Source organism: Coccomyxa subellipsoidea, assembly GCF_000258705.1.
Source record: "Coccomyxa subellipsoidea C-169, whole genome shotgun sequence".
NCBI lineage: Eukaryota > Viridiplantae > Chlorophyta > Trebouxiophyceae > Coccomyxaceae > Coccomyxa > Coccomyxa subellipsoidea.
Genome location: NW_005178018.1, coordinates 129,769 through 153,936, shown reverse-complemented (window position 1 = coordinate 153,936; position 24,168 = coordinate 129,769). Strand labels below are relative to the sequence as shown.

General features: G+C 53.1%; 3 protein-coding genes across 3 annotated transcripts; 1 reads left to right on the top strand and 2 right to left on the bottom strand.

Moving 5' to 3' along the window:
• Nucleotides 1-127: 127 nt before the first annotated feature.
• COCSUDRAFT_54978 (RecF/RecN/SMC protein) lies at nt 128-12,821 on the bottom strand (the record flags this gene model as incomplete). The annotated part of the gene is made up of 26 exons (XM_005642706.1): nt 128-351; nt 770-954; nt 1,470-1,612; nt 1,837-1,984; nt 2,467-2,559; nt 2,994-3,204; nt 3,565-3,766; nt 4,040-4,262; nt 4,612-4,792; nt 5,205-5,352; nt 5,615-5,714; nt 6,032-6,156; nt 6,401-6,413; nt 6,576-6,662; nt 7,222-7,361; nt 7,649-7,760; nt 8,125-8,268; nt 8,685-8,852; nt 9,172-9,202; nt 9,693-9,887; nt 10,364-10,503; nt 11,032-11,166; nt 11,729-11,810; nt 11,959-12,014; nt 12,254-12,403; nt 12,654-12,821. The coding sequence occupies 26 exons, from the start codon at nt 12,819-12,821 to the stop codon at nt 273-275; spliced, it is 3,459 nt and encodes a 1,152-aa protein (XP_005642763.1). The 3' UTR covers nt 128-272.
• Nucleotides 12,822-15,628: 2,807 nt separating this feature from the next.
• COCSUDRAFT_68344 (NPD-domain-containing protein) lies at nt 15,629-19,725 on the bottom strand (the record flags this gene model as incomplete). The annotated part of the gene is made up of 8 exons (XM_005642705.1): nt 15,629-16,102; nt 16,143-17,046; nt 17,340-17,558; nt 17,864-17,956; nt 18,286-18,435; nt 18,838-18,972; nt 19,238-19,355; nt 19,625-19,725. 7 exons carry the CDS (start codon nt 19,723-19,725, stop codon nt 16,852-16,854), a joined length of 1,011 nt encoding a protein of 336 aa, XP_005642762.1. The 3' UTR covers nt 15,629-16,102; nt 16,143-16,851.
• A 569-nt stretch (nt 19,726-20,294) lies between these two features.
• Nucleotides 20,295-23,182, top strand: COCSUDRAFT_60418 (hypothetical protein; the record flags this gene model as incomplete). The annotated part of the gene is made up of 7 exons (XM_005642704.1): nt 20,295-21,015; nt 21,133-21,201; nt 21,473-21,570; nt 21,922-21,986; nt 22,323-22,468; nt 22,837-22,921; nt 23,122-23,182. The coding sequence occupies 7 exons, from the start codon at nt 20,295-20,297 to the stop codon at nt 23,180-23,182; spliced, it is 1,245 nt and encodes a 414-aa protein (XP_005642761.1).
• Nucleotides 23,183-24,168: the final 986 nt, after the last annotated feature.

The following is a 24,168-nucleotide window of genomic DNA, read 5'->3' as shown; positions in this document are numbered from 1 at the left end:
GTATTGTGTGTGACACAATTCCATAATAATCAATGCCGTATATGGTAAGCTTACTTAAGTATTTGTGATCACCTTGACCAAATCAGAGAAACCACATACACTTGCTGAGCATGGTGCCGGGGACTGCCACTGTGCCGCACAGTGCAATCACAAAGACATCCTTCGCTGTTGACTGCGTATTTGAACAGCAGAACTTTCTATTAAAGCTGCATGCGCATGCAGGTGATGCCCGCAGCTGCAAAGAGGCTGACTCCGCCAGTGCAATCCTCCTTTCATACGCGGACATTCTCTGTGAGCGCGGGCCTCTTCTGGCGCTGCGAGGCCTTCTGCTGCTGAGCCGCTGTTCCCTCCCTGCATGCCAAAACACATGCTGCTAAGCCGCCGCAGTGCTTTCCTGTTGCAAATTTCTGGTCCCACCTGGCCACGAACGGCTAAAAAAACACTGAGGGCCATGTCATCAATTGAAAGTTTCTGCTTTGAATGCGGCCATTCCAAAAGAGCCGACATCTCGCAGTTGTTTGACATGTCGCTTTTAGGATCTTTTGCAGAAGCCCCCTGCTTCTCTTGCCAGGGAGAGAGTTGATAAAGTCATGACCCAGTTTTCGTTATTTAAAGCCCGGATTGAAACAGTGTAGAGGTTGTTTCTGCAGGCAGTTTGTTGCACGTTGATGATCTTCTATTCCACCTTCATTAAATCTTAAACCCGCAGGATTATAGACAATTAAGTAATGCATGGTTTAGAATGAATACTAGTCAACAGGGCGCGCACTTCTGGTGGGTGGCGGTTCGGGTGACGGCTGAGACGCCGTCGACGAATTTGGTGCGGAAGAGGACGTTGGCGTTGGAGAACATGCCCTCCTTCAGGGACACCACGATGAACTGGGAGTAGGGGAAGTGGCTCTTTATCATGCGCCCGATGTTCTGAGTGTGGCTCAGATCCAGCGCAGCATCCACCTGCAACGCACCCAAGGATGCTTAAGACTCTACAGTAGCTCCGTACAAACCTGCTACGGTGTTCCATAAATCTGCATTATAAGCTGCCCCTCATGCAGCATCCCAACTCATGCGCACGCTCAGCCGGGGGTGCCTCCAAGGGTGGATATTACTGCATCCCCTCCCTCAATCTGATCAAATGCATGGATATCATCCTTATCCGCGTGGTTGCAGGCCTCAATGCTTGGTCCAGTTCCCAATGTGCAGGTGCTAGCGACAGCATTGTCTGAAACCCCGGCCTTGCATGGTTCCTTCTGCATAGCCTGGTCTCCGTGCTATGGGGAGTGTGTCACAGGTGTCACTCCTTCCAGAATAGCAGAATGGACCAGCACCAACATGATCAGCCCCCCCACAAACAATGCGCATAGCCAATGTGTCTCTCAAGAGATGATGGACAGGAGGTCAACCTGCTCTTGACACATGGTGACAGTCTGCAAGGAAGAGTCTTAGTAACAGGCTATCGCGCAGTATCTGACCTCGTCAAGGATGTAGATGGGGGCGGGCTTGAAGAGGAGCATGGCGAGGATGAGGGAGAGGGCGAGGAGGGAACGCTGCCCACCAGACAGCTCCGTCAGCGACTCCTTCCACACATCCCCAAACGCCACGCGCACCTCCAGACCTGCGCACCAAATCAGGCCACATGGATCACTCCTTGCCTATGTTAGTAAGTGATGACTAATATGTACGCCACATCAGGCCGGCCTCAGAAGACGCTAACAGGAGCTGCAACATCGGATACTTCCGGCAGCAAATTTTACTGCTTCTCTACAGGCGCACCTTGCCTCTGTCGGGGGAAAACAGCATTCCACGACTAAAAGATCAAAGAGTCAAGAGGGGGCGCACCGTCGAGGAAGGTGGCGCCCTCGGGGGGCTCCAATTTGGCGGAGGTGCCGGGCAGGAGCACGGAGAAGATGGAGCCAAAGTCCTGGTTCACCTTGCGCCACGTCTTGCCCAGAGCCTCGCGCTTCTTCTCGTCCAGCTCAGCGATGACCTGGCGCATAAGTCATCATGCACATGTCAGCGCCAAAGTGTCTGTGCATAGGACTTTGAAGGTGGGAGCGCATGTGTCGAGGTCTGTGAAGGTGGGCCATGTTCTGGCGCTTTGAAGGTGACCTGGCAGCATGAGTCAGCAATTTGACATGCTGGCACTTCATGGAGGGTGACATAAGAGGAATCAGCACATTTAATTAATCGAGTTGGCCCCACAAAATTTTTAAGGGTATTGCCTGTCTGTCTGCTATCTGTGGCAAAGGATCTGGGTGCCAGCATCCGCAATCAATGCATTGGACAAAAGGACAGACGATGCTTGTCCCTGACAGCATGTCACTTTCTGCTGCGACAGAAAGACAATGCCTGCATGTTTTTCTGTTTGCAAGCTTGTCACAGATAGTGCCAATTCCTGCACTGGGAGGTCCATACAAACACTGCAGCTGTTATGGGAATTGTCAGGGATGCTGAGGTGTCAACGCCCACCTTTTTGATCTTCTCCTTGTCGTTTTCCACAATGCGCTTCTTCTCAGACAGCTCCCGGTACTCAGCCTCCGCCTTGTCAAACATCTGCATCACCTGCGCTCCAACACCCATGCAATCCCTATCAACTCACAATTTTAGGGCTTGCCTGCATTTCAGCATTTACAACTCTCTCTCGTCCCTTCTTTACCTCTCTCCAGGCCTCCAAGGGAGCATCTCAAAATTAGATCATAATTGCGAGTCATGTCAGATCTAAGACAAAGCGATGTACACAAGGTGAACCTTTGCTCCTCGTTGCATTAGAGGCATAAGATCTTTTTGAAGCCTCCATTAGCTTGCAGCTTGTCCCAGAGGGGTTTCATTCTCTGCATCATCATGTCCATGCCCCGCATGCATGTCAAAGGGGTTCAATGCTCGCCTGCCTTTTGCACATAACCTGCTATGCATGCTGTGGTATGAGACCCCAAGTGGGGCAAATCTGGTTTCCTGAAGGCCAGAGAGTTAAGATATACAAAGCCCCTTGCGCGCACCCTTTTGTTCAGGGTCTTGGACAGGCCCTGCAGGGTGTCCTCCAGCTTCTTGTACTCGGCAAAGGCGGCCTCGGGGTCGCGCGCCGTCCAATCGTAGTCGCTCCCCGGGCGTCCAAACAGGCGCTTCTCTGAGCCGATCCAGGGGTACTCTTTCTCGAGCTGCTTGCACACGTCCGCTGAATCGCGCGCGTCCTTCTCCATGCGCGCCAGCCTGGCATCATGTGACACATGCTGGTGTCAGCATAGGATCATTTGACGTAGAGTTGGATGCCAGCGTTGAGGCATTCCAGAGTGGTTAGGAGGGCACTACACTGTCTCCTCAAAGCATGTCAGGCATCGGAACGGCGCCAGATTGGGCTGTTCGATGTGTAATGCAAGAAACTACTGGACTCAGGATAGGCAGGAATCGCAGCTACTTATTGTGCATCAGAGGAATACATAGACATCTATCCTTCCTTATCTTGAGTTCTGCTCAAGCAGAGCCTGTCTCTGGTACAGAACATGCCACCGCACGGGGTAACAGTAAAGCAAAATTGCATGCGCTGAGAACAAGAGTCATGGAGTCACGCACTTGTGCTCGAGCTTCTTCTTGTTGACGGCTGCGTCAGTGGATTCGCGCTCCAGCTGCGCCCGCTGCTTGGCCAGGTCTCCAATGCCGCGCTCACACTCTGACAGCGCGTCGCGGCGCTCCTGCAGCTTTGCGGCAGCTGCCTCGTAGCTGCCGCGCACCTCCGCCACCTCAGCGTCCAGCTTCTCCGCGGCCGCCTCCAGCTCTGCGCAGCGCACTCTCATCCTTTGCCCCCAAATCTTAATCGCCAATTTCCCACTCATCCGTAAGGATTCCTTTGTGTGTTTTCATCGCTCCGCCACTCACTCCGTCTCACCCCACATAAGTGTATCTCTGCAGCATGGTATTTCTGACGACCACTCGGCCCTAAAGTGTCAGCTTGCCCTGCTACACCTATCTTTCACCCGCCAGCGTAATGGGCCCTGCGCCAAGATTGGCACCATTTCAGATTCAAGTTCAAATCGAACTGCAAGCGCACCCTTCACGGTCGCCTCGGCAGCGGCCAGCTGCGTCTCGAGCGCCGCACGTTCCTCCGCGGCCGCCTCTTTCTCGGCGGCCGCTTCGGCGAGAGCGGCGGCGGCCTTCTTGAGTTTTCCGCGCACGGTTTCGGCGCCGGATTTCGCCCCCTTGAGCTTCGCCTGCGCCGCCTTTATATGCTTGTCCTTCTCCTTGCCCAGGTTTCCCAGCTCCTTCTCCAGCTCCTGTTAGTGCAAAAAGGACCATTGTACTTCTGAAAATTACTGGCCATGCCCATCATCCCATCCCAGCAGTCTACACTTCATTGTAGGCAAGATACAAGCCAGATCGTTTGATCTATATGCAAGGAAGAAGTTATTTGCTGATCAGAGAAGTCTATGCATAATGTCTAGTTGCAAGGGCACTAGGGCATGCCTTCAGAAGTCTGCACTATGACTATGCCGCGCTAAAATACCTTGACCTTATCTTTCAGTAATTCCTTTCAATGCAGGACCCAAGCACCACAATGCAAAGTCCCCCCAGAAAGCCAAGAAAGGGCAGAAGTGCAAGAGCCCAGTCTATAACCGCGCTCACCTTGGCGGAGGCGGCCATCTGCGCTTTGCGCGCTTTGGCGGCGGCCGCGGCGTCCTTGGCGGCCGCCAGGTCAGCTTCCAGCGCCGCGACAGCTTCCGCCAGCTGCGCGCTCTCCGACCCGGCGATCCTCTCCTGCAGCAGGCTCAGCGCGTGCGCCTTCAACTCCAGCTCCTGCATCAGCCTGCGCACACATGCAGCAGCGATCTGGTCAGTCATCATTGCATGTGCTTAGTCATTGCCTGAAAGGGATAGTGATCATTTGGGCATCGCAATCCCTGGGTTGACCTGGCCTGACCTGGGACGGGCGCCTGAACTATCCTTCTTTCATATCTGGCCAATATCAATAGAGAACAATGATTCCTTCCGTGCCTGAGCTGGCAATGCATCCCCCAGTGTAGAGATGGTCGCAGGAGTGCAAAGATTGATCACCCTCCAAGCGCAAAATGCATTGCTTTCCTTCCAGTGCATTCCTTGACCGCTGATTCACGGGACGCTCCCGCTCAAAGGCGCAATATTCACCGCCAGCAAGGAGACCTTCTGCTGCCAGAGTCACAAAATAGATAGATGTCAAGCACAAGGTTCTGATCACTCACTTGGCGTGCTCCTTGGCGGCTGCGGCCATGCCCTTGAGCTGCGCCTCGGCGGCGGCCAGCGTTTCCGAGTGGCCCGCCAGCTCTTCTTCCGCCAGTGCCAGCTCATGCAGCCTCGTCAGCAGCGAAGCGCCCGCACTGCGCGACCCGCCTGCGCATCCCAGATTTGGATTGCTCAAACTTGATTTCAAATGCTCCGCGTTGACTGCCTGACATAAACCTCCCTGCCCATGGTTCTTTGTCAGGTGCTTGCCGGCTGTAGTGCAGGCTGAACAGCAGGCAACAAGGTTGCAACCATCCTTCAGCATGATGGACAATTAAATACAGCGGCTCATCAGCAACACAATTGGCAGGCATGCTTTGTGACAGGGGCCAGCAGGTTCATGTTGATTGGGAGTGGAGCGGCACCGTACCTGTGAGGGTTCCGGAGGGGTTGAAGTCATCTCCCTCCAGGGTCACGCACCGAGTGCGCACCTCCTTGTGGAACGCCAGCGATTTCGCAGTAGTCGCATCCTGGCCAATGCAACGAAAAATTTTGTCAAAAATTGTATCTGCAATATTGCAGATCCTCCAAACTCGTTTGGATACTAAGCCTGCAATCTGCATGTCCTGAAACTTTGGCATGAAGCCCTGGTATGTCTGCTCAGGTCCGCTCAGCCACTTACTAATGACACACAGAGCGCAATGCGACATGCCTTCAATTGACTCAATGCACAAAATCCTGCGTGAGCTTGCAGTGGGCATGGAACATAGAGCAAAAAGTGCCTGCGTTCAGCCGGTGAAATGCACGCAAATCTGCATGAAATATTGTGCAGGAAGCGCTAGCGGACCTTGCAGACGAATGCGTTGCCGAAAGCATATTTCATGGCAGCGCCCAGATCGGCGTCGAAGCCGACCAGCTCGAGCGCGATGGTGGCTCGGCCGCGGCCAATCTTGGCGGCCGCCGCCTGCACGGCTGGCGACGCCACGCGGGCGCTCACCTGCGCGGTGACTCACTGCTGAGTCAGTTGCTTGTTCACCCAACATGCCAGACAGGACAAGCTTCCAAAGACCACCCTTGCAGCAAATTTGGCGGAGTGTGCTGTGAACCTTTGCTCATGAGAACTGCAAGGAAGGCCGCATTCTGCTTTGTGATGGGTAATAAGAAGCAGGCATCGTGCGGAAGGAAAGACTGCCGGGGGGTTGTTTCCAGCAAGCACCATGTGCTCTGGACTCGATTCACAACCATTCACAGAGCTGAAGTGGCTGGACCATGTATCACAAGGGGAGTATAACCAAACGCAGTCGTGCAAGGCCACTTTTTGGACAGTGCTGTAGGGGTTGGTGTTTTCAAGGTATGGGTTATTGCGTTCAGGGCTCCAGTGGGGTGAGCACCTTGTTGAGTGGGATGATGGTGACGCGATTGCGCAGCTGCCCCCGGCTAAGCAGCGCCTTGGCAGTTGCCTCGCTGTCCACCACCACCTGAGCCCACACCCAAACGTTGAATGCTTCATCTCACCGGGCGCAACTGATCCAAGGCAAGCAGTACAACATCTCTGCCAGGACGGACTGATGCAAGCACCTCAGGAAATTAGACCGGCCCATGTTCAGTTGGGCCCGGCTGGCGGGGGGCGGTACAACTACTGACACCGTGCCCACGGTTGATTGGGTCTTGCTTGGATCTGGCGAGTCCAACAAGGGGTAGGAGTTTGGCAGCCCTTACATGCAGCTTGTCTGCAGGCGCACCTTGCCTTCGGCAGGAAAAGCGTGTAATAATAATTGTTCAGTTTGGCAGGACATTATGGACCCAAGGGACATCTCCCATTCTGTTTGGATGCACTGAACCTCAAATGTCTTAGATAACTGCTTGAATGTGGCTACTCATTACATGACATAATTGGCAGGGATGCCGGAAAGACAGGCCTTCCTCTGGCAGAGGGGCTCAACAGACACTCAGGTTATGTGAGACGCAACAGAGGCCTTCGGAGTCTCTATGAGTGGGTATTCATATATATCTCGAGCCCCTGACAGATTACGTCACCTGGTAGAGCTTGCCGCCGGCTGCCACCTCCAGGGCGGTGGTGGTTGAGGGGTCTTTGACGCGCACAAGCTTTGCCACCACGCCCTTCACCGCCGCCCGGTTAAAGCCCCTGTCCGGATCCTTGTACTGGAAATCCATGCCTGCGTGCACAACCATGGCTCCAACGCTTCAGGACAAAAAAGTTTGTTTTACGCATTAGAGCTTTGTTCATGGCGCAGCGCAGTCCTGGTGAGATCTATAATATGTAAAGTTCGTCCTCTCAAGCCACTGCAAATGCTTGCTGATCTTCTCGCCAGCCTCAAGACAAAGGCAACGTCTTGTAGAGTGATCCTTGCATACGGAGGGTGTATGGTGGTAATGCCAGTTTTGAGACTTCTTAAGATACTGGCATTAGCGTGAGCAGCATGGAGCCTCAAAGGCTGCGCACTTGTGAGCGTGGATGAGAGCTGATCCACGTGGTCCTTGCACCGCTGCACTTGCACGCGCGCTGTGTCAGCAGCCGCCTGCAGCTGCGCGGCAGCTGCCTCGTCGTAGGCCAGCTTGGCCAGCCTGTTTTTAGGCAGAGCTTGACCCTCAAAACCCATTTTCCCCAATTCACAGCCTTAACATGCAGACAGCACATGTCAGGCGCCTAAAATCGTGCATTGGAGCGTACTCGCCGAAATAAGTCTCCTATCACTCCATGTGGACAGTCCAGAAGTACATGACAGGGCTGGAAGTTCATGCGGTGTCATTAGCCGTCCAGACTGCCCGTGTCTGATTCAACGCATCTCAGTTCACGCTAGCCTGCGCGGCGCTGTTATCAACAGGCTTTGTGTATCATCAACATGCACCAACAACCAAACCACATGAGCAGCAAAATCAGGGAGAGAATTATCCTCACCGCTGCTGGCAGGCGTCCACGGTGCCGCGTTCCCTCTTCAGCTCCTGCGCCAGCAAGCCGGCCTCCTTCTCCTTGGCCGCCAGCGCCTTCCGCTGCTCCGACAGCTGCTTCTCCAGGTGCTTCGCGCGCACGTTCGCCTCCTGAACCTCGCCCTCCGCCGCAGTCTGCGCGAGATTGCCCCAGCAAAGATGAGTGCTTTTGCCAGAGTAGCAGAAACAGTTTCCATGCCAGAAAGGGTGAGTGATCAAGATGGAGCACTGCAGACATCTACGTGCTTGCTGGGAAGTGCCTGATAATGTGGGTTGTTTCCAAAGGCATGGACACTTCAAGTACATTTGTAGCAGTTCAATTCGTTAGCAGATGGTCGGCTTTAACGCGAGTCCTAGCGCAAGCCTTTTGCTCAAAGCAGGGATGGCCAAATATGTAACCCTCAAGGCCAAAAGCTTCTGGGTAACCATGACACGATCAACCTACTAAAAGGTCATGTGACAAGGGGGGTGAGCACAGAGGAGAGGGATCACCTGTGCGGTTGCATGTTACAAGCATGGGTTGTACAAACAGCACGGAGGGGTGGATCCACCTGGGCGGTCTGCGCGTCTGCCAGGCGTTCCTGCACGCTGCGGTTGGACTCGTCGCGGCCGTCCCCGGCCTCAGCGCCCGCCAGCTCGCGCACAGCCGCCTCCACCGCCCCGGCCGCCGCATCGGCCGCCGCAGCCGCCGCGTCGCGCGCCTCGGCCGCGACCGCCACCTGCAAGAGAAGCCCATTGAAGCTCGCAGATCTGGCCGATGATGTTGCAGACAAAGTTGAGTAGAAGGCTTCGACAATCCAGGCAGCTTCGTATGCGAGCAAAGACCCCCAATGCTTATGACAGGCCTGAAGCTCTGATGGCACCGCTCGACTGTTCAAACGCCTGTTTTAGGGCACCTAAGCAGCAGCTGGGCAGGCCTGCTGCAATGCGATGTACAGATAAAGGAGATATATTTCAGGCACGAAGCCTTGCTCCCCCAGTTCGATTCAGACTTTGGCGACGTGTTTACCAGAATCTTCTGAGTACGTGGGTGCTCACCTTGGCAGCCAGCGTCTCTTCTGCCAGCTCGCTGATGGATGCTCGGTACTGGTCGCAGGTCGTCCTCTCTGCGTCCAGGTTCTCCCCAGCGTTCTTCCTGCCCGTCGTGAGCTGAACCAGCCTGTGGCAGCCGGTACCACATCTTAGTTTTTAGATATCCTGCCCTTGTTTCCTAATGACTGGGGTGCTGTCATGCAGAATGCCCTCTGTTCGCAGCTGCGTCACACTGAACTCCCACCTTGATTGCTCGAGCCTGCTGTGAGATTTCGACTCTGGAGGCTGGCAACTAGAGGGAGCACTTGCAAGGAGCTTTGGATCTGTCATGGCATCATGCGGCACTCAGCCAGCGGGGGAGAAAAGTTCTGCAGAATGGGAGAAATCAAATATGGAATCCAGGAGAGCACTCTATCATATAGCATGCCATCAAGACCAGGGCACAGCAAACAGACCACGTTCAGGCCTGGGAACACCAACAGCATGTAAGAGTGTTAAGACATAGGCTACAGAAACAGCGCGCGCACTTCTTGGACAGTCCATCGGCCTCTTCGGCGAGCTCCTTGACCTCGCGTCCGCTTTGGCGCTCCTTCTGCGCCTGCAGCTGGGCGATGTCGCGCTCCTTCTCGGCGGCTTCCGCGTCCAGCTCAGCGATGAGTCGCGCCAGCTCAGCCACGCCCTCGCGCTCCCGCTCTATCTCCTCCTTCCCGCTCTCCTCCATCCTGCGCCCCAGTGGCGCCAAATCAGCCGGTGCAGGGGGTATAATCACTCCATCAGCGCCAGATCATGCTGACATCAGTGCATGCATTATAATTTCCACCTGAACAACTTGCGGGCAAGCAGCAGTGAGTGGTGACTTTCATGGACATATCTGCACCATAATTGCACCATCTTGTCGATGCACTGACACATGTCCTGCAGGAAATGAAGCCCTTGCACCCCCTGACACTGCCGCAAACTGAGAATACATCAAGATTCTGTCCCTTGCAAACTGCTTCCATGTGCAGCATGGTGGGCTGTGGACAACCAGAGAAGGTGTGCTGCAAGACAATCTCCTACAATTACATTCTGTTGCAGCCTCAAAACAAGTGAAACGTCTGCAAAACGTTTCACAGTCATCATTGACCCCAGAGACCCAGGAAATAATGATGAGAGATGATCCAAGCCAAATGATTACAAAAGCAAATGCTGCTCCCACCGTTGCGCCTGAACGTAGCGGTAGGCGACGCAGAATCGGCGGAGGCGGTCGGCGTTGGCATTGGCGGCCTGCCACTCCATGTACTGCCCCTTCTCCCGCCGCAGCCGCTCGCACGCCGGCAGTATCTCCTCGTTCATCACCTGGCGCACGTGTGTGCAAAAGTCAATGTGCATGTCAATCATGAAACACTCTGTGCTAGACCTCCGGTGTTATCAGAGTCTCGTCAGCAGACAACGGATTACAGAATATTCTTGATAGAAATGTCTTTCAGTGCGTCTTTTGCATGTGCCTCTGCGACTGCGATGAAGATGAGAGGCATTTGGTTCTATGGGATACAACGTGTGTCTTGCTTCTGCTGGTGCTGCGCAGATCTTCTCGGCAGCCTATCACTTCACGTGCTCCCCTTGTGCTTGCTGAACCTTCTGCTGAGACAATCAAGTATGCAAGAGCGCCCGCCAGCTTCACGTGCACGTTGCTGCAAGTGACAGAACACCACAGCACACGGCTTCACGTTGCTGTGCCGAGCTGACAAGGATCCACGACTGTGCTAGCTGACCGGCTAAACTCCTCTCTGACCCACAGCCAGGCCCAGAAGAGCAACTCAACATCCGCCGTCCTCACGCACCCGCTCAGCTCCAAATCAGATACAAATTCAAGAGTGAGCGCACCTTTTCGATCTCGGTGACTTTGACCTGCTTCTTCTCGAGCGTGCGGAGCGCTGCGTCCTTCTTGGTCTCGTACATGCGCGTGCCGGCCGCCTCCTCCAGCATGCCCAAGATCTCCGGCGGCTTCATGTTCAGCACCTGCGCGCACATGTGCCACGTCAGCATGCCAGGTCAGCGCCACATCAGCATTTGTTGGTTCTGGACGCATGCCAAATTGGCGGCCGTGTCAGCTCCCACGTCTCGATTCTGTCCTGGGGAAGGCTCTCTGGCAGTGCTGCATGGCTCCTCAGATCTTGATTGCTTGGCTGGCCTCCTTTTCTCGGAGAAAAAGCGCCCGGCTATGCAGCAATGTACCTTACTGCAGGTCAGCGATTGGTGCACCCATTGAGGCCCAGCCGGATTTTCTAATGGGTTGACAAGCTGCTCCGACAAGGCCTTGATCTGCCTCGAGGCCATTAGGTATCATCCATATTGCCAGCAACATCAGTGCAGGAATGTGGACCAACGCGCGAGCACAGCTCGTCAATGCATACATGATGCAGCAAATTGGTTTTCCCAGCCTGTTTGCAGCAATGTTTTTTTAGCAATCTTCAAGACTGATATTGCCATGGCATGCTACCTTTTTGTGAGATATTGCTTGCGCTGTGCGCTCAATCTGTCGTGTGGGGTATAAATCATTCTTAATTAGGCAGGGGCGCGCCTTTGTGATGCGGCCCTGCATGATGAGGAAGTGGGGGTTGTTGACGTTGAGGGACACCGAGTGGAACAGATTCTGCACCCGCCTGAAGCAGACATCCACAAAAAAATCATTTCGACAGCTGCACCTGCCACAGGTGCCACCATGCTAGCAAGTCAATGAGTCAATTTGCTTTGGAAAAGCACGAGGAGCTGCAGTAGCAAGTGTGCCTCCAGTTTGGATGGGACTCTCACGTTGGCTGTGCCACATGGCCATTGATGAGGTACTTGTTCCTGCCTCCAATGACCAGCTGCACAGAGAACAGACAGAGACATCACTTTCTGCAGCAGTATCCTTGCCCTGGCAACTGTAGCATGCAGCCACTCTCTTGGATTTGTTTCCACTGTGTGGCATCAATCCTACTGTCCCTCTGGCTTGCACACACTGTTCTAGCAGAGCGACTTGTGGGCACATTCATGTCTGACATTCTCGCTACTGGCGGGATGTGCTGTCATCAAGTCTGACACTCCTGCATTGAGGTGTCCGCACTTGTCTGGTGACTGTGATCTGGTCCAAGTGCTGGTACTCTACAGGGCCGTTGGCCTTGTCTGTGTTGTTGAACACGATGGACACTGTAGCCTTGGTGACTCCAGCCTGCCCCTGCTTGTACACCAGCTCCTGCAAGCTGTTCGCCCTCACCTGCAAGGGTGTTCACAGCTCGAATGAATCGTTTGGATGAATCTGTACCAGGAGAAGCATGTGCTCTATCATGCAATATGCCATAAGCTGACGAGGTGCACTGTGCATTACGACACGCAGGCACCATCAAAGCAGGACTTCACAATATGGGAACGTTGTGCATCTGCCATTTGCCAACGAATTGCCTCATCTCTTTGTTCACAGAGGATATGTGTCCCCTATTCAGTCCTAGAGGAAATGTGACACTGACCTGAGACAGGTTGGTGATTCCCAGCACAAAGCAGATGGCGTCCAGAATATTGGACTTCCCACTGCCATTGAGACCAGTGATGGCGTTGAAGAAAGGATCAAAATTGGGTACGGTCACTCTCGTGGCGTACGACTTGAAGCCGTCGAGAGTAATCTCCTCTATATACATCTGGTTGCAGATGTCTGGGAGGTATTCTCACGTCATGTGATAGCGTGCTGTCTGCTCTACGCACATTGTATGAAATCTTTCGTGGGGCGTTTTTGACAAACGCTCTGAAGCTCCTAGCTTTGTCCACTGAGAGGATGTTAGCCAACAATACAACAAGATGTCGAGCCCTTGCTATCTGGAATGCGCGCGCATCACCTCATGGACACTCTCTTTGCGTTTAAACGTTGCTTCTTCTACTAGAAAAGCTGGGCAATGATAAATCTTGATGAGACTGCAGTGCACTTCCCGCTTTTGAATGGGCAAGCAGAAGCAAGGGGCCCCCCGCTCAGATGCCGCAGCTGCGGTCTTCGAGAACAACGGAGAAGCTGACTCGGTTGACTTGATGAACCCAAGATTTCTCAATCTTTGCCACAAGCAGTGCCACAAAACTAGGTCTCTAAAGAAATTGCAATACAAATCGGTACTGGACATGGGAGCAGCTCGAAATGCCGTGCGCGTCGGACTTCCCGGAGCCGATGTGAAGGTCAGTATGGGTCCTAGTCGGTTTCCTAGGGCTTTTCATTTCTTCGTTTGAGCTTGTCAGAGGGCTGATCGACGCTATTCGCATACGCAGAGGACTTCATCAGCAAGGAAGACCATTGAGAAGATAATCCCCGCCCACGCTCTGGCGACGAACAAGCTTGACACCTCGGTGAGGCCTCATCACCAGAGTCCCCCGAATAGCCCGGTCACATCCTTGATAGAACGTCACGAAAAAGTGTGTAAGCTTTCCCACACTATCACTAGTAAGTCACAGCGACCATTAGCGTCTTTTTGTAGCCGGACTTCCGTATTGTTGATGTCAGGAAGTTTGGTAAAGGCAGTCTCGAATCATTGACCGATACGCAGGATACTCGTAAATCGGCTGTCAACTTTCTGTTTTGGCTTATGGGAAGTCAGCAGGACCGAGATTGAAGCTTTGGAGGTATAAGTGTCGAAAGGTCGTTGGGCATGGTACTTCCTTGTTTTACAACCGGAGATCTGCGATACTTTGCGTTGCCGTATGTTTAAACTTGTTTACTCATGCTATCTCGCAGGGTGGCCTATTCTCGATCAACACGCCGCGTCAGGTGCTTACTTCCTCGATCTTACCAGAATGTAGATGCACAAGATACATAGAGAGTGATACATACAGCAGCCTCTGTTTCTTGACGTGTTCCAGACTTGCCACAATACAGGTCAGGGTACGCCTGGCGAGCGTGCAGCCCGGCAGGAGGTCAGGCCGTGCTAAGGTGGACAGCGCCTCTGAGGAGCTGATCATGCAGCATGTGCCCACGTCGCCCAGAGCTGCCAGCCGAGTCACTGGAAGGACTGCCATGGGCCCATGTGCGCACACTGCCTCCTCGTTAGTATGAATCGCAATTGCAACCCTTTTGCTGTTGAGAACATCTTGAAAGGCAGCACCTGCGCTATACTTCCTACGCATGTTCATGCAGTTATGACTCTGGCCTCATGTGATTTGCTTGGGTTCTGGGCAGACAACACACTGCGTCAAGTGAGATTTTTAAACGATGGTCAAAGTGCAGTGGGACTCATCAGATGTTGTAGTATGGTTGCCCAAACACCAAATATGAGTCCACAGTATGCTATCGCCTATCTGGACTCCTTGCATATATTTTTAAATGGCAGGAATGAATTCTCTTTGTGTCTGATCAGGGTGTGGACCTTACGGTGCCAGTCAGGCTATGGAGCATGAGCCACCCAGCCCCACTCTGTACCTGGACCGCTCAGGTACACCAAACCCACCTCAACCTCTGAATCTTGGTATCCTCGCTTTGAACATCCACCTTGATGAGAAGGGAGTCAAGAAGAGACAGGCACTCGCATGCAACTAGGGTCTGATAGGCTTGGATGGCAGCAAATTGGCCAGCTCATCGGCTGGCTAATTTATTGCGTTCACGGTTGATCAGATTCTAGTTCTGCAACCCTGCAAAGCTACTCATGTCAAATTTGCAAATCTTTTGTCTTGAATGTTTGTTCCAAGGAGCAACACCAGAGCTCTCGGGCCTTTGGTCTACCGGCCCTTGCTATCCAGTAGTCACCATGGAACTGAACCGCCATATCCAGAAGCATACCTTCGCACATCTTTAGAGCGCTGCTGCAGATCATCACAAGTATCAATTGAAAGGTATTTATCGGGTCAGGATCGGCGCACTTTTCCTGTGAGGGCGCGTCTCCGCCGCAGCCAAAGGCCCAGCTGGCAGCGAGCGCGCGACCCAATGAAATGCCGCTCGTGAACGCCGGGACGTTCGGCTACGCACCGCCCAACCTCAGGTGTCCTATCTCCACCTTTCACGCCTCTGACTGAAGTTCCACACTGATCTTGCTGCATGTCTCTAGCGTCCTATCTGCGTCGCATGCAGCACTGAATCGCTGCAAGATTGTGGCTCGTCTTAGCTTGCTACCCTGGCAGGAGCCTCGTCATGTTGCCGTCATCATGGGTTTCCTCTCTCAGTATCAAGATTGGATGGACTGTGATTTTGTCATTTACTATTGGTTGCTCAAGCTTCATCCTGACGAACAGACGAAGCAAAAATGCACTGGAAAGTCTGTTGCGCACACAAATTTTGGTTCTGGCTGCATCCATAATGCGTCACGGCAGGACCCCAGTTGGTACCGATTATTTTGGCCACTTCAAGATTTAAGCAGCCTTCAAGTAAGCTTGTCTGCAGATGCACCTTGCTGCTGGCAGGATGTTTGCAATAACAATAACGAGAAGAACAATTAATAAGAAGGTTGAATCTGAAAGTTTGGGACTTGCACTTGAGCAGGCGCGCGGAGCTGAGGGATCACAGCCGGGAGGTCCGCCTGGCGGCCACCAAGGGGGAGCCCAAGGGCAGCGGTGGCGCCCGGTCCCCCCGCTTTTCCACGCGCGCTAAACGCCGCGCTGGGCACCAGGTTTTCCAGCCCTCCGGCCGCTTCTTCTGAAGATCTGCCGCAGCGGCAAAATAGGCAAAGTTGTGCCAATCTGTGGAATGTATGTAAGGAAGCATAGAAACTGCTTGCATGCCGGCAAGAGGCTGCGAAGGTTCTGGATGCTGGTGTACAGTATGCAACCGGGTGTTCCAAGATTTAGGAGAGGCGATGATTGTGAAGCACGCAGTGCTCAACAACGAAGGTCGTGTGCCCAAGCTGTTGGGTTGTGCTTTGAGGATACCAATTGGAGAAGTGGATAGCTTGGGTCCTTGATGTGATCAGGCCAGCTGGTTGAATAAGCCAGTACAGAGAAGAAAATACGAGAGCAGAGAATGTACAGTATGTGCAGGAGTGCACGGACGAGAGATAGTTTGAAAGTGAGAGCTTCGAATTCGAGCAGGTCCAGATGCTGTGGAGTATCACGAGAAGATTGGGCAGAGATGCCTCTATATGTATGCATAAAAATTGGCGTTCTTCTTACCGTATGAAGACAGTGCTGCATGATGCAGCTGCCGAAGTTGTATCCCATATGTCTTTAACGAACCCAGTAATGTACCATATCGGGTGTAAAGCGCCAAGCAAACAGACATCACAAAGTGCAGACCCACCAAACTCGGGTATAACCACATTTACGTCACATTTATAAAAAGCGCTGACTAGCGCTATCACTCATGATACCAGTGAGGATAACTTGAAACCAGCAGATCATATGATCACAGATCACATGCATGACACATAATTCCGCATGCATTTGTCAGCCTCCTATCCCCTTATGCACATGCCGCAACCCAAGGCGCACGTCCAAATGTTCTGAAAATCCCTGATCTGACCCCAAAAAGGGGCAATCTGATATAGGTTGGATCTGGACATCAGACGTCCTTCAATCATTCCTGCAACACGTACATGGCAAACCAACGTTGTTAACACTCCCCAGTGCGCATGCAAGTGAACTAGCACTTGCCCAAGCCGTATTATTACTCAATCCTGCAACACATACATGGCAAAACCAAAACCTCTAGTGCGCATGCAAGTGAACTAGCACTTGCGCAAGCTGTATCAAGGAAGCACGCCGCAATCAGGACTCCACCAAGCTGTGCAGCTTTGCTACAGTGGCCGCCGCGTCCGCCACAATCCCCCTGACCAGGGTTTCTGCCGGGGGAATGCTGTGAATAAGCCCCACACCGGCGCCGCACCACAGCGGGGCAACTTCCGGATCGGCTTCCGCCCGGCCGCTGTCCAGCTCCGCCTGCATGCGTTCCCTCTCGTCCGCCTGCCCAATTTCAAACTCCAAATCAGACAAATGCTGTCTTGAGCCCATCGCTTCTGCCTATGCTGAGCAGGATGTGGTCATGGAAACCAGGGCAACGTGTCAGTGCCCTTGCATTTGGACCACTGCCTCACAATACAAAGCACCGGAGGCTGGGTGCACTTCTTGAAGTACAAGACAGATCACGTGCGCTCTGAAATTTGACGCCAATACTGGCGTGACCACTACTTGGCATCCACATTCACAGCAGCATTGGCGCAGAAAGGAATCAAAGAAGCAGAGGATTAATGCAACACCCTCTCCTGCTTCTTGACACAGTAAGAATTTTCAAGGATGTAGTCAGGGAAGGTGCAGCGGTGAACACTCGCTTTGCCCAGCAGCTGCTCTTGGTTGGCGTCGGTGAATCGGTTTCTCAGCGCGCGGCCGTCGATGCCGCGCGGCCACTCGATGGGGCCGAGCGCGTCAAACAGCACCGTCCTAGCCGTGTCGTCCGCCGACGAAGCCACATAGCGCTCCTGCAAATGGTGCAGCTTCATTACTTCAGCATGTCCTGCTTAGTCACAGATCAAGCCAGGCCGGTCATCGCATTCCTGCTCTGCATGTTTTGCTGTGGGCCGATCGGTCTACAGATCTCTGTACACCATCGGGGCACCCGCCTCGAGTGAAGGCACGGCCGCAGGGGCATTCGTTTTCATTCTCTGTGGCCGCGTAACGGGTATCGCATGCTATCTGTGGAGAGACATAGCACAAGGAGCCATAAGACTGGGCTCTTGTGATGTAAAGTAACAAGCTGCAGTGGAACATGAAGTTTCTGACTCACCTTCCATGCAGCTGGGAACATGCTCTCCTCAGTGGCAACCAGTACCGTGCCAAGCACTGCTCCTGATGCCCCCAGCGCCAGCGCAGCAGCTACCTGTACATTAACATCACCGTTTCTTCATCAGGCTCAACGAAAACTTTGCAAAAGCTGAAGCAGCTGCAAACAAGAGGTGATCATACTGGCGGCCTGTATCACAGCGCGGCGCTGTGACACGCAACACAATGAACTCAGCAGTAGGCAAAGACCATGCAGTAAGACAGACATCCAGACTTGGCGGGGTCCCAGAGGCTCCGTCCTAAGTAGCTCACAAGTAAGAAATGCATTGAAGGGCCCTTATACATGCTGCCAGACCTGAACATCTGCACGGTAGGAACAAACACATTATAGCTTCACAATCTGGCAGAGCGGAAGCCGCCGCGCACCTGCCGGCCATCTGCAACGCCCCCGGCAGCCAAAACAGGCACCGGAGGCGCGCCGGTCTCCGCAGCGATCCCTGCCACTGCATCCACTACCTCTGGCACAAAACAGAAGGTCCCTGTGGGGCTCGCGCCGTGACCCCCGCTCTCCGTGCCCTGCATTGATAATTTGGAAGTTTATGAGGGGTCTATAAATGTGTTTGACCTCTCATTCACCCACACAAGTCAATAGACATAACAACAATGGTTGGAAATCATACATATTTGAATTCATCAGGACCTAGCTGTCGTAAACCAGTGCAGATCAGTGATCGGCCCATGTCTTGTCAGGCAGCAAGACTCTTGTTAACTGCCACTCTCTTGCTCCTTCTCACGGACTCTTAAGCAGAATGCAATAAGAATGCACATCCAGTAAGCTTTGAGAATAATGTACAGCACGTTATAATGACCAATCTCTCCACACACAAGCATGCTGGTCTGCAGGCTCCTAGGTTGTGTCTGTGTGTGTGTGCTGCTCACAGAACCGAGCACAGGCTGCTCCATTTGGTTTTAGCACACCTGCGCGACGATAGCATCTGCTCCCAGGGACACAGCGCGCACAGCCTGCTCCACGCTCTGCACCTGGATCATGAGCTTGATGCCTGCCGCCTTCACTTGGGCTGCCATTGGCGCCACATCCCCAAAGGACAACCACTGCACATGTGCACAAGGACTGTAGTGATTGTCTTGGCCAGTGCAGCCTTATTCATGCTCATTTGTCACAATGACGTGCCAGATTTAAGATCAAGTAATCATTGAAGATATGTTAATTCCTGTGCAGCACACCCTCTCACTTAACAAGCAGGTTGGATCTTGATGCCTCCATAGATCTTCCTTCAGACGCGAGTGTGGATGCATGGAATGCTCCTCACTCCAAATTGCACAGGGTGCAGAGAGAGAGTGTGTGCATGATACTCACGATGGTGTGGGGATTGAGGTCGATTGCAGTAGCCAGGAGCTGTGTGTTTGTGAAGGCCATCAGGCCGATGCCAACCGCCCCTTTGCCCTTCGCCAACTGCTGAGCATCTCCAAACTCCCTGCAACGAGGCATACACTTTGTATGTGAGGCGGAAATTTTTGCTTTCTGAGTCCCCAAAATTGCACAATGTTATATGTGTGAAAAGGCGCAACCTTCCTGTGGGTGTCCTCCCCAGGAGTCAAGATGGTGATACATCCCTGCCATGCAAGACAGGATGTTGCAGAAGTGGCTTCGAGGGATAGTTTAGTGTCCCCTTGGCCGCTATCTGAGCAATGAATCTGGGCACGATGGTCAACGCAGGCAGGCTGAGTCAGGAGTATTACGAACTTGCGAAGTTGTGCCTCGGTGTATCTCGCAGCGCCGAGGAGCCCCAGTCCTCCAGCCCTGGCAACCGCTGCGGCTAAGGCAGGTCCTGAAACGCCAGCCATCGGCGCCCCGACGATCGGAACCGACAGATCAAGTGTCCTCGTAAAGCTGGTCCTCAATGCCATCTTAAAGATTGAAGGCCCCCTTGCGGATGTAAACCGAGGTTACTGCTCAAAAGGTTTTTATCGTCACTGACGATGTAGCAGGGTCTGAATCAAGCTGCAAAATTCACAGGACAATTTCTTGGATCCTGATGGTATTTTGCAGAGTCGAATTTCGTCAGACTCGTCACTTCAAAGAGAAGTTCTTTGCTCTCCTGAAACTTTTGAGTGCATTAAGTGAACAACAAGTCTCTCGAGTCACAAAGATGCACCAATCTCATGTACATGGAGCTGACGAAGCTGGAGGAAGCCAGTGGCTGTGCCCTAGGGCTCCTCGAATTCAAGGGAAGTTTTGGGGCTTTCTCGGGGAACCGATATCATTGCGCGGGATCAAGTTCCAATGCTCAAACAATGGCCAGAAGGGCACCTCAGGCACATTCTTTCTGATGAATGATAGCCAAGGGGACGAGAGGAGCTCAGAGAAGGTCTTAAGCAAGGTGCAGTGGCCAGTCAAGAGCAGTGCAGTTTTGATGGAGCTCACCCGTTACGAGCAGGCCTCAGACTATACAGACAGCGATGACAGCTCTTACGCCAGCAGCTGCGAGGATGCAGAGTCGTCGGAGGATCCAGATTCCCCATGCAGCACACCGCGCTCGGAAGACCTGGTCACCAGCCTTCCGCTGGGGCCACTTCCTCCTGAAGGACAGATTAGCCCGAAAAGGACAGTCAAGCCGAAGATACCAACCCTAGGCCTGCGCCTAGATGGAGGAGGCGCCCACAGGGGACCCGGGAGCGCAACTCCACGGACAGCGGTGCAGCCTGAGAGCGCAAGAGGGCGGCCATCACTGTCCATTCCAAGGCTTCCTACAGCGAGGGCTGCCGAGGACCCTGCTGCAGTTCGTGAGCCGCCCGCAGCTGCTGCACTTGCAGCGCCAGTGCCAAGGTGGTCTCAGCATAGCAGCGCGAGAGCATCGTCTCTGCCCACGCCACAGCCGGTTGGGCTTGACCGTTGTGATGGAGAGGCCAGTTATGCAGCAGCCGTAAGCATAAGCCTGATGTCCGATGCCTTTGTACTGGAGCAGCAAGGGACGATCAAGGGGCCCCAGCTTGCATCCAATGCGCTCGAAAAATTCAGTGCAGCCCTGGGAGTCAGGCAATCTGAGCTCACCTTGTATGAGGTCAGGGAGGTGAAAGAGGGCATGCAGCTGGCTCCAAGGACGAGCAAGCTTGCTGTTGCAGTCACGAATTCAGGTAGTGCTCTACGCGACCCTGCGCATCCATCCAATGGGATGCCCTGACCAACCTGTTGTGTCGACCAATCTTCAATATACCTGCCCAGAGCTCAAGGTGTGCGAATTTGGCATGCAGGTTTCTCCTTGGGATCCGTTGAGAAGCTGTTAGCGGAGAATAGGCGGCTCAAGGCTGAGACCGAAGCAGGTGCGCACTTACATCTTCATTCCATCTTAATGTGCTGCACCCCTTGCCTCCGGCAGAAACATCGTGTGGTATTGATAAAAAGGGATCTGCGCACCATGGCTTTCACCAGCTCAAACCCTGCATGTGTGCCATGTCAACGCTTCTTGTCCACACAACAATGAGAAGCAGCTGGATTGGCCGAGGGCTTGCATCAATGCCAATGACTAACATCACATGGATTGGGACTGGGGTAATCCAAGTGGTAAGGAGAGGAGCTTGCTCTTTTGTGCAGATGCGAAGGAATTGGAGTCTGCCCGGAGGCAGTGCAGGGGACAGCAGGCAGAGGCGCTGTCCAGGGCGCAGATTGCAGCGGACCAGGCAGCAGCAAAGGTATGAATAGCATTCTCTGCAGTCTCCCCTTTGACTCCATTATTGCATTCCGCCCAACGATTCTACCCATAGTGCTGTTAGAATTCTTGATTTTGCTCCAGCCCGCTTGGCCTTCAATGCACTTGACATTTTTGATGCTCCCCCCTCCTGGATTGTTGATTGGCAGAGCACTGGAACTTCCGTATCTGTCATCTGTTGACCAGGCGTCGCTTGGCATTGCTACTTGAGCTTCACAGTGTCTGCCTGGCCAGCAGTCCTTCAGCCCAGGAGCCGATCCTTACAACGATTTACATGACCTTGTCTGAACCAACATGTTTCGCCCTGAGATGAGCGTCGATCTGCCCTTTGCAGGAGGCAGAGACAGCGCAGCTGAGGGAGGTGTGCCATGTGCTGAAGAGCGAGGTGACATCATTGAGGTGCGCTGCAACCTCAGCAAAATTGATGCCCCCACCTGATACAAATGCTCACAACTGCAAACAAGCAGCAGTTGAGACCTCCACAATCAAGTTGGCTTGAGTAAAACTATTCGGTTATGCGTGGTCACCTGCTATGTGCCCACCTGGACACAATCCTAAAAATATAAGAAAAAGAAATTAGAGGTAGAGAGTGCTGTGGTGCCTTTTCTTTCAGCATTGGAAGTCCCAAAGAGTAAAAAGCAATCCCTCACTCCGGGTGTTGAGGTGTTTGCGGGGCTCGGCAAAAGGATGCAGTGAACATGCATGCGCGATGCTGACATGTGCCGGCATGTGCAGGGACCAGCTGAAGCGGTCGCACAGCCTGCGGCTGCAGGGGCAGAAGGCGCTGGACGAGCTGAAGAGCGAGTTCGAGGCCATTACTAAGGACCTGGCCGCCGGCGACGCGGCCGCCTCGCTGTCCGCCACATCAGCGCTGACTCACGGTGAACCCCAAATTACCCTCCTGTCACAACTGTCCGTTGCTGCAGATCAGCATTGTCTGCAGCAATCATGAGTCCTCCATTGTTGCACCGGCACTATTCTTGTTTCACTAAACACCACACCAGATCTCCAGGTTATCCAACCTGGAGATCTGCTCCAGTTGCCGCATGCAAGTCACCTTTGTGACTAGATACAGACTCTTTTTAAAATTTCACACCTTACCTAGGAGTGCAGCAGCCTCCTGCAACAGGACGGCACAGTGAAACGCTGCCTTTACCGCATTAAAGTGCTTTTTGTTGTGATCAATTGCAGTCTGGATTTTCTCACCTGTCTTTGAGCGTCAGCTGATGCGTGTGTGGCGCTATTGCAGACGCAGGGGACTCGCCAGTGAAGCAGCACTCGGGAGCACTGCAGCCGCTGCAGCAGCAGGAGCGCATCGCAAGCATCCTGGAAAAGTGAGTCACCATCTCTTCAACAAATTTGCCTTGAACCATGCTTGCAATCCAGACATTTGATGCATCCATGCGTTTGGTAGAATCCAACAGCAGGCACGCCACGTCAGCCTCGCCCGGCTGACCCTGTCATGCCGTGAAACGCGGCGTGCCTGAAAACCCTTCGAATTTCAAATGTTCAAACAAATGTGTGGGCGCCGCAGGTTGTGCGATGAGACTGTGCTGGCGCGGCTAGAGAGCTGCTTTGCGCAGGCCGGTCTCTAGGGGCGCGCCCTCCTCAGAGGAAGCTTCTTCCCAGACGTGCAGCTAGCTCTGCCGCCTGCTTACCTCTTCCAGCTTATCTTTGGGCTGCGGCAGAGCTCGCTGCAGCAGGTTCTCAGGCTATGGCTTTCCTTTTCATGGCGATGCCCCGGTTGCGTTGGCTGATCCTGCAGCAACGGACGTTTTATATTCCACATTTTAAACCAAGTGTACCTTTTTGAGACTGCACCTTTGCTGTTGCGATACTGGAATGGTGACTTTTTGTCGACTTTACAGGTGTGGTTTCGAATGCACATACACAACATTGAGTAGATTGTGACAGTGTGAGTTGGCAAGTGCTTGCAAAGAGTAAACATTTGAAGGCATAGGCTTCTCGACATGTATACAGATCTCTTTAATCATCTCAAGTACGGGTCCTAACTTGGTGTTGAAGTCAGCAGGGAAAAGACATCTTCAAGATCGTGTGACAGAATACTCATGTCAGAAATCCGAGAGTCTCTACTAAACATAGCATGCATATACAGATGTCACATCTCCTGTGCATCATGGATCATCGATGATATATCGATTATATAAAAAGGATTGCATCGGCTGATATGCAAACTAGCAAAATTAGTCATTAATGCTGGCTCCAGAAGTGCTTTTGATGGAAATTGCAAGTTGGCAATGCCTGGGTTGACACCCTGTGACTAGAATTACAAGCCAGCTGTCATGGGAGGAGGTTAAACCGGAAGGCGATTAATTAGGCACATTGTGGTCTGTGCTGAGTCAGCAATATTATATCTCGAAACACCGAGCCCGTGGTATCAAATTGGCGCGGGCGTGCACAAAAATTGCTGTACGAAGGTCTACAAAACTGGTGACAATCCGAGACAATCAGCCCAGATCGGTCCTGCACGCCTTGGTCTGTTGGGATGAATCTGGGTTCTAAGTCACCGACCCACTTCCAGGCAGTGTCCAGTGCCTCGAGACCGCTCGTCGTTGTGGCC